General features: G+C 47.7%; 1 protein-coding gene and 1 long non-coding RNA gene across 2 annotated transcripts in view; one reads left to right on the top strand and one right to left on the bottom strand.

Moving 5' to 3' along the window:
• Positions 1–12,500, bottom strand: part of MYO18A (myosin XVIIIA) — a 222,074-nt gene that overhangs the window by 87,308 nt on the left and 122,266 nt on the right. The window contains 7 exon segments of the mRNA XM_087955982.1: positions 392–629; positions 1,034–1,220; positions 2,169–2,331; positions 3,575–3,716; positions 6,524–6,610; positions 7,992–8,050; positions 8,053–8,183. Of these exon segments, the coding sequence (XP_087812108.1) occupies positions 392–629; positions 1,034–1,220; positions 2,169–2,331; positions 3,575–3,716; positions 6,524–6,610; positions 7,992–8,050; positions 8,053–8,183 (1,007 nt within the window).
• Positions 1–12,500, top strand: part of LOC148132658 (uncharacterized) — a 335,548-nt gene that overhangs the window by 257,213 nt on the left and 65,835 nt on the right. The gene's annotated exons all lie outside the window — the stretch shown is intronic.

Here is a 12,500-nt window from a genome sequence, read left to right as displayed (position 1 = left end):
CTGTGATCAGGTTAAATGCAGAGTTATGAATCTGGTGGTCTTAACATATATATATCTTGGTTGTATAGTTTTTAACTGTTAATTGTTTTAATTTGTTTTACATTGTTATTTGTATATGTCTTTTGGTGTTGTTTAGTTGTATGTTGTGAAAGAGCACCTTATTTCGTTGTTCTCAGGTTCTGAGTACAATGACAATAAATTTATCTTAAATCTTTGACCTAAAGTAATCAATACAGGAATGAATGAAAAAGAAAACAAACAAAGGGAGGATTTGATGGACCCACTCGCTGTCCGCTTTCTATTTTTTCCTCTTTGGTGTTCCTGGTCCTTTCCCTCCCTCCCGTGACCCCCTTCCTGCCCCCATATGGGAGCTGGGGGGGAAAGGACCCACCTTGGCGGTACATCCGGAGGGCATCGAGGAGACGGGATCCCCGGATCTGGGCTCTCAGCAGGGGCACCTCCAGCTGCATCAGGCCGGCCTCGCAGTGTTCCCCGTGCAAATCCAGCTCGCTGCTGCTCATCCGCTGGGCGTAAGGCCCCTTGGCATCTCCCCGCCAGCCGTTGGCCTTGGGCAGGAAGCAGTGGACGAAATGCAGCTTGGACTTCTTGAGGGTGTCGATCAGGGCGTCCTGAGGGGTGGGAGAAGACCACGGTCAGGTGGGGGGCAGGAGAGGCTACAGGGCTGTTGATGGGGTGGGCCGCTGGGGCCTGGCAGGGGAGGGACCCTCGCTAAGACTCTGCGGGGGGTCGGAAATCCCCCCAAAAACCTCCGAAAGACAAGCAGCCAGGGAAAGCTCTTCTGGGTGTTCAGCCAAGATTGCATTTCACACCTGGTAACAGTGTGGCAAGCTAGATGAACAATCCACTCAGCGCTTGCCAGAGAGAGCCATGGAGACAGCATAGCTAGTAGTCTCCAAGGGGAACTAATTCCCAAATAATAAAAAATCACGTATTCCGGGAGTGGAAGTCCATCCCTCTTAAAAAGAATGCAGAGTGGGGGGTTCTTCTGGGCCCAGGACCACCGGAGACTCACCACCTGCAGCTTGATCTGGATGCACATGGACTTCTTCTTCACCGCCGCCACCCCCATGGTGAAGGTCTTGCGCATGCTGGTGGCTCTGCGCAGGGCCAGCTGGGAGCCCCCCTCCAGCCCTGCGATGGAGCCCGAGAGCACCGTGGTGGCCCCGGCTCGGCCTGCAAAGAGGCTGCTGATGATCTTCCTAGAAAGGAGAAAGAAAGAGGAGAGAGAACGGCAGCCTTCCTTCACCCCCAAGACGAATTAGCAGAATAGCACTGTTATAACCCTTCCTTCTTTCCTTCTCTCCTTCCCTTTCTCTTTTCCCTCTTCCTTCCTTCCTTCCTTCCTTCCTTCCTTCCTTCCTTCCTTCCTTCCTTTCCCTTCCTCCTCCTGCTCTCCTTCCTTCCATCATCTTCCCTCCTTTCTTCGCATTTCCCTTTGTCATTTTACTCATCTTTTTCCCTTTCCTATTTCCCTTTCTTCTTGTATTCATTTGTGGCTGCGTAGGGATTCTAGGCTGACACCCTTTTTGACTCCACCGCCTTGTTCTGCCACTCCTTCTCCTATAATTTTTTTCTTCTCCTCTTTTTCCTTTTAATGTTTTTCCTTCCTTCCTTCCGTCTCCTCCCTTCCTTCCTTTTCCTTCAACCTCCCGCTCTCCTACCTTCCATCTCCTTCCTTCCTTCCCATTTCCTTTTGTCATTTTACTCATCTTTTTTCCCTTTCCCATTTTCCTTCCTTCCCGCGTTCATTTGTGGCTACGTAGGAATTCTACGCTGACGCCCTTTTTGACTCCACCGCCTTGTTCTGCCACTCCTTCTCCTATAATTTTTTTCCTTCTCATCTTTTTCCTTTCAGATTTTCTCCTTCCTTCCTTCCTTCCTTCCTTCCTTCCTTCCTTCCTTCCTTCCTTCCTTCCTTCCTTCCTTCCTTCCTTCCTTCCTTCCCTCCTTCCTTCCTTCCTTCCAGAATCATAGTTGGAAGGGACCTTGGAGGTCTTCTAGTCCAGCCCCCTGTACTAGCTCTCCAGTCTCTTCTTCAGATGCTCCGGTTTCAGAGAAAGAACCCTTCCGTCTGCCTGAGATCAGAACCACCCTGGGCAGCACCCTCCCCACCTTACCCCTCACCCCCCCAAGACCGTCCCCCTTACTTCTGGGATTCCTGGAGGAGGACCAAGCTGTTCTGGGAGGCGGGATTTTGCCGGACGTAGCTCAGCCAGCCGCTGGTGTCATACTCCACCCAGTTGGTGCCGTAGCTGTGTCCCAGGAAGAAATGCCGAGGTTTATTGCTCCGGAGAAGCGGGTTGGAGGAGGCTGCCAGTGCAAGAGAGACAGAGAGGAAGACTCGGGACCCAGAACACCTTCCTCAGCCCCCCAAGAGAGACGGTCTCCAGACGGCATGAAATGGAGGAAGACGTCCCTTGATTGCGACTGTATCCCTCTGTTCATGGAATTTAGGGATTGCATTGGCTTTTTTTGGCTGCACACGGCTGGCTCCTATTTAGTTCTTTGTCTAAGATCCCTCTTCTACCCTACCCCTAATCCTAACCCTAGCCCCCACTGGTGTCGTGTCAGGATTCTGGCAGGGACACCCCAATTAAATCATGCGTCTTGAGCCAAACTTCCAAAACTTCCAAAGGATTTATTGGGAGTTAAACGGTCCGGCGCTGCCTGGATGTAGCCGACTCCGAGGCACATTATACACTGTCACCCTTGACCCTGGTTTTCCCCTCCACCCCTCCAGGTGTATCCTAATTCATATTCTCCAATGGGCCACGTCCATAGCCCAGAGTCATCAATCATGTTCTCCAATTGGGAATTTTCAAGGGCAGAAATTCCGGTCGCTTAGTTACAATCTTTGCAAGATAAGAGTGGAATGCGCTTTCGGTTTTAAACCTCCGCACTGCTCCTTCAAATTTCTTCCCCCCCCACCCCTGTTCATGGCAACTCTAAAACAGGCATAGAAATGTTTTATGAGTTCACACACACACACACAAAACACACACACAGTCAGGATTCCAGCAGTGACCCCCATTTAAATCAGGAGTCTCGAGCCAAACTTCCAAAACTTCCAAAGGATTTATTGGGAGTGAACATGTCCGGCACGGCCTGGGTGTAGCTGACTCTGAGGCACATCATTCACTGCCACCCTTGACCCTGGTTTCCCACCCAGCTACCCCTCTGGGTGTGTCATAATTCATATCCTCCAATGGGACACGTCCATAGCCCAGAGCCATCCATCATGCTCTCCAGTTAGAATTTTGCACAGCAGAAACTTCAGTCACCTAGTTAATACTATCTTTGAAAAAAACATTGATGGAATGCGCTTTCGGTTTTGCAAGCGGCCGCACTGCTCCCCCCTCCCTTTCTGTTGGCCACTCTAAAAAGGAAGACTTTATGATTTGACGGTCATACATCGAGGACTACCGACCCTGAGCTCCCCTTGGGAGGCAGTTTCTGCTCCAAAGACAGAACCCCGGGACCAGAGAGATCCCACTGGATCCAGCGTCACCCCAGATGACCCCGATTCAACGGCCTTCTTCCTTGTCCCGGGTACCTTTTTGGTCTCCGTCCTGCGGGCCGTAGTGGGTGAAGAGCCGCTCCAGAAGACCCTCCTCGCTGCCCCCAGGCTGAAGGGACTCCTCCTCCAAGAGCCACAGCAGCCCACGGGCTTCATCGGTCCGGGCCAGGGTGCGAACCTGCAGGGAGGCCCCCCAAAAGGTTACCGTATCGTCCTCAGGGATGGAAGTTTTCCAAAGGGGCTTTTCCAAAAGGAGACGGCGGCTTCCTTGGCCTTTTTCTTGAAAACATTTCGCTACGGATCCAAGAAGCTTCTTCACCGAGAGATACAGAAAGAGGGGAGGGGGGAGAGAGAGAGAGAGGAGGGGAAGGGAGAAAGGGAGGGAGGGAGGAGGGAAAAAGAGGAAGGAGAAAAAGAGTTTGGAAGGATGGAAGAAAAAAAGGAGAAAAAGAGGAAGGAAGGAAGGATGGATGGATGGATGGATGGAAGAAAAAGAGGAAGGATGGAAGGAAGGAGAAAGAGGAAGGAAGGAAAATGAGAAATCAGGAAGGAAGGAAGGAAAAAGAGGAAGGATGGAAGGAAGGAAAAAGAGGAAGGCGAAAGAGAGGAAGGAAAATGAGAAAGAAGGAAGGAAGGAAAAAGAGGAAGGAAGGAAGGAAAAAGAGGAAGGCAAAAAGAGGAAGGAAAATGGGAAAGAGGGAAGGAAGGAAAAAGAGGAAGGATGGAAAAAGAGGAAGGAGAAAAAGAGTTAGGAAGGATGGAAGAAAAAAAGGAGAAAAAGAGGAAGGATGGATGGATGGATGGAAGAAAAAAGAGGAAGGAGAAAAAGAGGAAGGAAGGAAAATGAGAAATCAGGAAGGAAGGAAGGAAAAAGAGGAAGGATGGAAGGAAGGAAAAAGAGGAAGGAAAATGAGAAAGGAGGAAGGAAGGAAAAAGAGGAAGGAAGGAAGGAAGGAAAAGAGGAAGGAAAAAGAGGAAGGAAAATGAGAAAGAGGGAAGGAAGGAAAAAGAGGAAGGAGAAAAAGAGAGAGGAAGTGAGGGAAGGAGAGAGAAAAGAAGGAAAAAAGAGGTAGCAGAAAAAGGAAGGGTGGAAGGAAAACAAAGAAGGAAAAAGAGAGAGGGAGGGAGGATGGAAGGAAAAAGGAGAAAAAGAGGGAGGGAGGGAGGGAGGGAAGGAAGGAAGGAAGGAAGGAAAGAGTAAAGGGAGGGAGGGAGGTAGGGAGGAAGGAAGGAAGGAAGGAAGGAAGGAAGGAAAGTGAGAGAGAGAGAGAGAAAGGAAGGAAGGAAGGAAGGAAGGAAGGAACCCTGAAGAACTGAGGAAGCTTCTTGGGTGAGAAGCGAAACGTTTTCAAAGAAAAAAAAAACAGTCCTCTGTTGGAAAAGCCTCTTTGGGAGCAACCATGATCTGGATGATTGAGAAACTCCACCGATGGTCAGGGAATGGACCGAGGGTCTGGGATTTGGGGAGGGGAGGCTGGAAAAGCAAAGGGGTGAGAAGGGTCAGGTGCCCCCCGCTCCCAAGCCTGCTAAGACCCAGTCCAAAACCCCTGCAACGGAGGGCGGCCCAGGAACGGCTTCGTTCAGCTCCACCGTCGAACCGCCACGTCCCCTTCAAGAATCAATACTTCATAAACCAGGTTGGGGAGAGAAACAAGCATCAAGTCCGCCAAAGGGGACCCGTCGAGGCAGCCAGAGCACGGAAATTCAATCCGGAGACTTAAGCCTCGAAATTACTCCCTGAAAGTCAGCGGGGAGCGCTTGGAGGAAGAGCTGATCTCCATACAGACACACACAACACACACGCCAGGCCTAGGAAGGCAGGCACACACAACCACACAGGCGTCACCCTCAGTCCTTCCGGAGGTGACTGCTGGACTTCAGGCAGCAGGATGTGGCAACAAAAATCAGGGAGGTGGGAAATTGTGAAAGGGCTTCCCAGAATCCCCCAGCCGGCCTGCTTTAAGAGGGGAGGGCTTCCACTCCCAGAATCCCCCAGCCGGCATTCTTTAAGAGGGGAGGGCTTCCACTCCCAGAATCCCCCAGCCACAATGCTTTAAGAGGGCTGGACTTCCACTCCCAGAATCCCCCAGCCAGCCTGCTTTAAGAGGGGTGGGCTTCCACTCCCAGAATCCCCCAGCCAGCCTGCTTTAAGAGGGGTGGGCTTCCACTCCCAGAATCCCCCAGCCAGCCTGCTTGAAGAGGGGAGGGCTTCCACTCCCAGAATCCCCCAGCCAGCATGCTTTAAGAGGAGGGCTTCCACTCCCAGAATCCCCCAGCCAGCATGCTTTAAGAGGAGGGCTTCCACTCCCAGAATCCCCAGCCGGCATTCTTTAAGAGGGTGGGCTTCCACTCCCAGAATCCCCCAGCCACAATGCTTTAAGAGGGCTGGACTTCCACTCCCAGAATCCCCAGCCAGCCTGATTTAAGAGGGAAGTTTCAGAGTCGGCTAGCTGTCAGGATTCCGGCACTTAACCCCATTTAAATCCTGAATCTCGAGCCAAACTTCCAGAACTTCAAATGGATTTATTGGGGAGTTAACATGCCAGCACTGCCTGGATGCAGCCAACTCTGAAACCCATAATTCACTGTCATCCTTGACCCTGGTTTCCCCCTCCACCTCTCTGAGTGTATCGCAATTCATATCCTCCAATGGGACACCTCCCTAGCCCAGAGTCATCCATCAGGCTCTCCAGTTAGAATTTTGCATGGCAGAAACTTCAGTCACCTAGTCACTATCTTTGAAAACATTTATGGAATGCACTTTCAGTTTTCAAGCTGCCACACTGCTTCCCCTACCCTTTCTGTTAATGGCAACTCTGAAAGGACCCTAGAAATATTTGATGAGTTGACATCCCTCAGCCGCCAACAGGGCACAACATCCCCAAGCAAGCCCATGGCCAACCATGCAGGGCAGGAAGGGGAGAGACGGAAGAGGCGGAAGAAGTGGGGGGGGGGCCTTGAACCCCGTTTTCCATGCGAGCTTACCAGTGTCTGGCGGGACGCTTCGTCCACTGTGGCCACAGAGCCCGAGATACTGGGCTCCAAGGCGTCTAAGGAGAGGTCTATGTTCTCCTAAAAAAAGGAGGGACAGACGAGGCCTGATTAGTGTCCGGTGGCCACAGGTCAAGGAGCCCAGAGAGGGGAAGAGAGACACCACGGTCAGTGCGTTAGTCAGGAGAGAGAGTCCACAGCCCCCCACCCCCCACCTGGAAAAAGGAAAAGAAATAAAACCTGGGTGGGCTGGAAGAGAGAAATCCCCAGGGGTGGAAAAGGGGAGGAGCAGGAAATCGGTGGGTCTAGCTGCCCGCTGGAGGACCCACTACGCGCACCAAGCTTGGCCCCTCGGAGACGCGTGAACTTCAACTCCGGGAATTCTGCCCCGTGGGAATTCTGGGAGTTGAAGCCCACAAGTCTTCAAGGGGCCAAACGTGAAGGTTTCTGTTTTAGGACAATCTCAGAAAAGAACAAAGAATCACCAAGTGGGGAGGGACCTTGGAGGTCTTCTAGTCCAGCCCCCCCCCTGCTCAAGCAGGAGACCCATTACCGCTCCAGACAAGCAGCTGTCCAATGTCTTATTAAAAGCCTCCAGTGTTAAGAGCATTTACAACTTCTAGTGGCCAGCTGTCCCACTGGTTAATTGTCCTCACTATTAGGAAGTTTCTCCTTAATTCCCACTTGCTTCTCTCCTTGGTTAGTTTCCATCCATTTTCCTTCCTTCCTTCCTTCCTTCCTTCTTTTCCTCCCTCCCCTCTCCTCTTTGTCTTTCTCATCTTCCTCCCTCCCTCCTTTTCTTCTATAGAATAGAATAACAGAGTTGGAAGGGACCTTGTAGGTCATCTAGTCTAACCCCCACCCACCCAAGCAGGAGACCCTACACCATTTCAGACAATTGCCTGTCCAGTCTCTTCTTAAAAGCCTCCAGTGATGGAGCCCCCACAATTTCTGGTGGCCAGCTGTTCCACTGGTTCATTGTCCTCCCTGTTAGTAAGTTCCTTCTTAATCCCAGGTTGCTTTTCTCCTTGATGAGTTTCCAACCATTTTCCTTCCTTCCTTTATCTCTCCTTCTCCTCCCTCCCTCCTATAGAATAACAGAATAACAGAGTTGGAAGGGACCTTGGAGGTCATGTAGTCCAACCCGCTTACCCAAGCAGGAAACCCTATGCAATTGGAGAAAAATGGCTGACCAGTCTCTTCTTAAAAAAGCCTCCAGCGACGGAGCCCCCACAATTTCTGGTGGCCAGCAGTTCCACTGGTTCATTGTCTCCCCCCGGTCAGGAAATCCCGCCTTAATTCCAGGTGGCTTCTCTCCTTGATGCGTTTCCATCCGTTGCTTCTCGTCCTGCCTTCAAGGGTCTTGAGAAAACAGGCTGACAAACGCCCCCCCCCCTCTTCTTTGGGGCTGTGGTTTCGCTCAATTCCCGTGTCCCCCTCACGTCCCCCGGGAAGCATATACCTCCTTGTAGCGCTCCAGCTCCTGCACGAAGGTGCGTTCGTGGAAGAGGCCCTGCAGCCCTCCTGGGCGTAGTTGTGGCACAGCTCCTCAAAGGTGGCGCCCCGGCTCTGGCCGGCCATCTCGGGGTTCTGCAGGCCGGGCGTGTCCACGATCATCATGGAGCACAAGGAGCGCTGGCTGGACTTCAGGGCCCTGCCGGGGGGAAGAGAGGAAGCCTGAGCGGGGGAGTGGGTGAGGGGCATGAATTGGGAGGGTGCTGGGTTTCCACCCCACCTGGGAGCAATTCCGCTTGGCTGGCTGGGCAAAAGGACATCCGGCCAGGAAACCCTCACCACGCTCCATTCAGTGGCCCAGACTCCGCCCCGCCAGGGATTATTATGGGGTCATTAAATGAAGATGATGATGATGATTATAGCCACACATTGCAGCCTGAAACTCTGTATTTATCTATCTCTATCTATCTATCCATCCATCATCTATCATCTCTGTGTTTGTCTATACATCTATACCATGTCTGTCATCTATCTTTATCTATCTATCATCTATCCATCCATCATCTATCTATCTATCTATCTATCTATCTATCTATCTATCTATCTATCTATCTATCTATCTATCTATCTATCTATCAATTTATCTATCTATCTATCTATCATCTATCCATCCATCATATATCTATCTATCTATCTATCATCTGTGTCTGTCTATACATCTATACCATGTCTATCTGTCATCTATCTTTATCTATCATCTATAGTGTATCTGTCTGTCTGTCTATCCATCTATCTATCATCTATCCATCCATCATCTATCTATCTATCTATCTATCTATCTATCTCTCTATCTCTCTCTATCTATCTATCTATCTATCTATCTATCTATCTATCTATCATCTCTGTTTCTGTCTATACATCTATACCATGTCTATCTGTCATCTATCTTTATCTATCATCTATAATCTGTGTGTATCTGTCTGTCTATCCATCTATCAGCTATCCATCCATCATCATCTATCTATCTGTCTATCTATCTGTCTGTCTGTCTATCTATCTATCTATCTATCTATCTATCTATCTATCTATTACCCATTCATCCATCTCTATATCATCTATATCTATATATCATCTCTCTCTGCCTGCCTACCTATCCATCCATCCATCTCTGTATCTGTATCATCTATATATCTATATCTATCTATCTATCTATCTATCTATCTATCTATCTATCTATCTATCTATCTATCTATCTATCCATCCATCCATCCATCCATCCATTATATCTCTCTCTGTGTCTATATTCATTTTAACAAAAACCAGCTATAATTGGAATCTAGAATCGTACCAAATAAAGGGTGAAGGCATGGAGATACACACACACACACACACACAAATTAAAAAATGTCAGGCTGCAATGCATGGCTTTCATCATCATCATCATCATCATCATCATCATCATCAACATTTAATGATCCCATAATCGCTTGGAGGTGGAGTCTCTGCAATGAATGGAGCCAGCAGAGTGTTTCTTGGCCGGATGCCTTTCCTGTCGCTGATGTGGAGTTTTGTTCAGCAGACATATTCTCACGGTTCCCAGAGAGAAATATTTGCCTCTACCTTGGATCGAACTCACAGCCTCCTGATTGTGAGGTGAGGACGCCACCGATAGGCCACTAGCACTGCTGCAACACATGGCTTTGCTGTAATGTTAACAGGAGGAGGAGGACCATTTTGGTCGTGTTACTAAACGCGTAGAATGAAACGATTTCTTAAAATCATCCTCAAACATGGCATTTCCACATTACAGTGTTGTGGCAACAGAGCCTCGTTAAGCGAGAGAAGATTTTCACAGCTAATTAGCCTATTGTCTTTTTTTTTTTTTTTAAGAAAATCAGCGGCAGAAAATTAGCCCAGTGGAAGGACATGGCTAACTTGGCCTCAGAAAGTTCCAGCGTTGGCAGTCCTCGACTTACGACGGCAAAAGAGGCCGGAATTTCCCTGGCTAAGCGAGGCAGCTGCGGAGTGACCTATTGCCCCAGTCGTTCAGCGAATCCCTGCAGCTGTGAAGTGGACCGTGGGGGTCCTTAAGCGAATCTAACTTGGAATACTAGTTTTTTTTCTGTTAAACTGTATACAGAGATAAATGGAATAAATGTGTGAAAAAAAGAGAAATGATAATAAGTTTATTAACTTATGTTTAATGAACTTATACAATATAGTCGAAATGAATTATGAGGTTTATGGTAATGAGATCAATATCAGTTTTAAGGATGAATTGAACAGATTAATTTTTTTTCTTTTTGAAACCTTAAAATGTTTTTGATGTAATCGGAGGGGAAAACGCCATGCAGAATCTGACTTGAAAGGTATTTCATGCCCCTGGTGGAGACTGGACTCCGAGGGAGAGGAGGAACGGCCTACAGGGAGTGGAGGTGTAGCTCCGGAGGTTGTGGGTGAGGCTGGGGAAGGGCAGAGGCCGGCTGGGCAGTCAGAGGAGGACCCAGGCCCATCCCTCTCCATCCATCCTAGGGCACACAGGGAGGAGAGGATAAGGGAGAGACATGGTCTACGGGGGAGAAGAGGGCCCTGATCCCCTTCATGGGCTGCAGCTGTGACAACTGGATAAGAGGACAGACATGCATATGGGTGAATGCTGGAAACAAAGCGTGGAAATATCTCTAGTTTATGGTTCCTCTCTGAGTTTGACATCCTTCCCAGTGTGTGTGTTTATATCAGTGTGTCTTCAAGCCCTTATCTTGCCTGGTTTGTGTTGTTTTTTTACTCTTTATAGTTTAAACGGCATTTCCTTCTTCTTGTAACTGCTTGTGGGGGAGTTTTTTTTGTCTCCAGTCAAGGATATTCGGAGCTTGGAAGCAAAGTGAAGGAGTAAAAGGGGCTTCGCCTGTTTTTTGTGACTGTGTTTGTTTTGTATCCCACACCCTGGGTCATCACAGGTATTTATGTTATGTAGCTGCTAGGAGATTATTGTTTTTAATTTCTAAAGCGATAATTAAAACGTTGAATGGTTACTGGGATTTAAAGGGGAACTAATTAAATGATATATATATAAGGTGTAGGGGTGGCACACTCTAATTGGTAATTGTGGGGGAAATTTTTTGAATTGTTTGAATTGGGATGGAATTTTTAAAGTGATGAAATAAGAACGTGCGATGAAATTGCAAACCTGACAGACTAAAAGCATAAAGCACAACGAATACGAAGACGCGAGAATTATTTAAAGGTAAAGAAAATAGGTCAAGAAATGAATTGAAAACTTATAAAATGAGCTTGAGGAAAGTATTTGAGACAATGAATAGAAAGGATGTAAAGTAATGATGAGATATGAAAGTAAACGCGAAAGATGAGTATGTAATCAAGGTCATGTTTGTATGGAAATGTGAAAACCTGGAACCAGGTTGTTCACTAAAAAAAAGATGCTTTCGAAATGTGGAAAACTGAAATAAAATTTTTACAACCCTCCCCCCCCAAAAAAGCAACTAACTCCCTCCCCTCTTGGCTTTTAGAAGATTACGAGACCCTGGGACACCACAAGCACCATCATAAATAGGAGACAGGTGACAGGTATCGTAAGTCGCTTTTTTTCAGTGCTGTTGTAACTTCGGTCACTAAACGGATGGTTGTAAGTTGAGGACAGCCTGTATGGATGGGCGATGGGGGTCCCATAGGTGTGTGAATGGAGAAAAGACTGCAAAACTAAATTGATTTTTTTTTTTAATCCAAAAAAAAGATTATATCTAACCTCGTTTCTATTCTGAAATTGCTTCCAGATTTTGTTCTTTCAATGAACCAAAAAATATATATATATGAAACTTTGATTTGTTTTTATTAACCAGATTGGCTTCTTGTTCTAGAAAACCGGCTTGTCCACGGCTGTTGTGCAAACATTGGGGGCTGCGTGGTTGTGACCTTCAACTGCGCTAAAGAGAGAGTCGGAAGCCCGTATCCTGTTTCTTTCCTTTCCTCCCTTTACACTGTATACCTTTCCTCCTCTTCTTAGTCCTCCCGTTACTTTTTAATTTTTTTCTTTGCATTTTATATTTTGAAAAACTGATTAAAAAAGAGAGCGAGAGCAAGAGAGAGAGACAGAGAGAAAGAGAGAGAGAGAGACAGAGAGAGAGAGAGAAAGAAAAAGAGAGAGACAGAGAGAGAGAACGAAAGAAAGAGAGAGAGAAAGAAAGAAAGAGAGAGAAGAGAGAGAGAGACAGAAAGAGAGAGAGAGAAAGAGAGAGAGAGAAAGAAAAAGAGAAAGAGAGAGAGAGAAAGAAAAAGAGAGAGAGAGAGAAAGAGAGAGAGAGAGAAAGAAAGAGAGAGAGAGAGAGAGAGAAAGAAAGAGAAGAGAGAGAAAAAGAAAAAAAAAGAGAGAGAGAGAAAGAGAGAGAGAAAAGAAAAAGAAAAGAGAAAGAGAGAGAGAGAGAAAGAGAGAGAGAGAGGAGAGAGAGAGAAGAGAGAAAGAAAAGAGAGAGAGAGAGAGAGAGAAAGAAAGAGAGAGAGA

This window comes from Notechis scutatus, chromosome 1, assembly GCF_049901735.1.
Source record: "Notechis scutatus isolate UNSWTSFEM ecotype Mainland chromosome 1, rNotScu1.2, whole genome shotgun sequence".
Taxonomy (NCBI): Eukaryota; Metazoa; Chordata; class Lepidosauria; order Squamata; family Elapidae; genus Notechis; species Notechis scutatus.
Note: the sequence above shows the minus strand (reverse complement) of the source record. Positions and strands in the feature narration are given on the sequence as shown.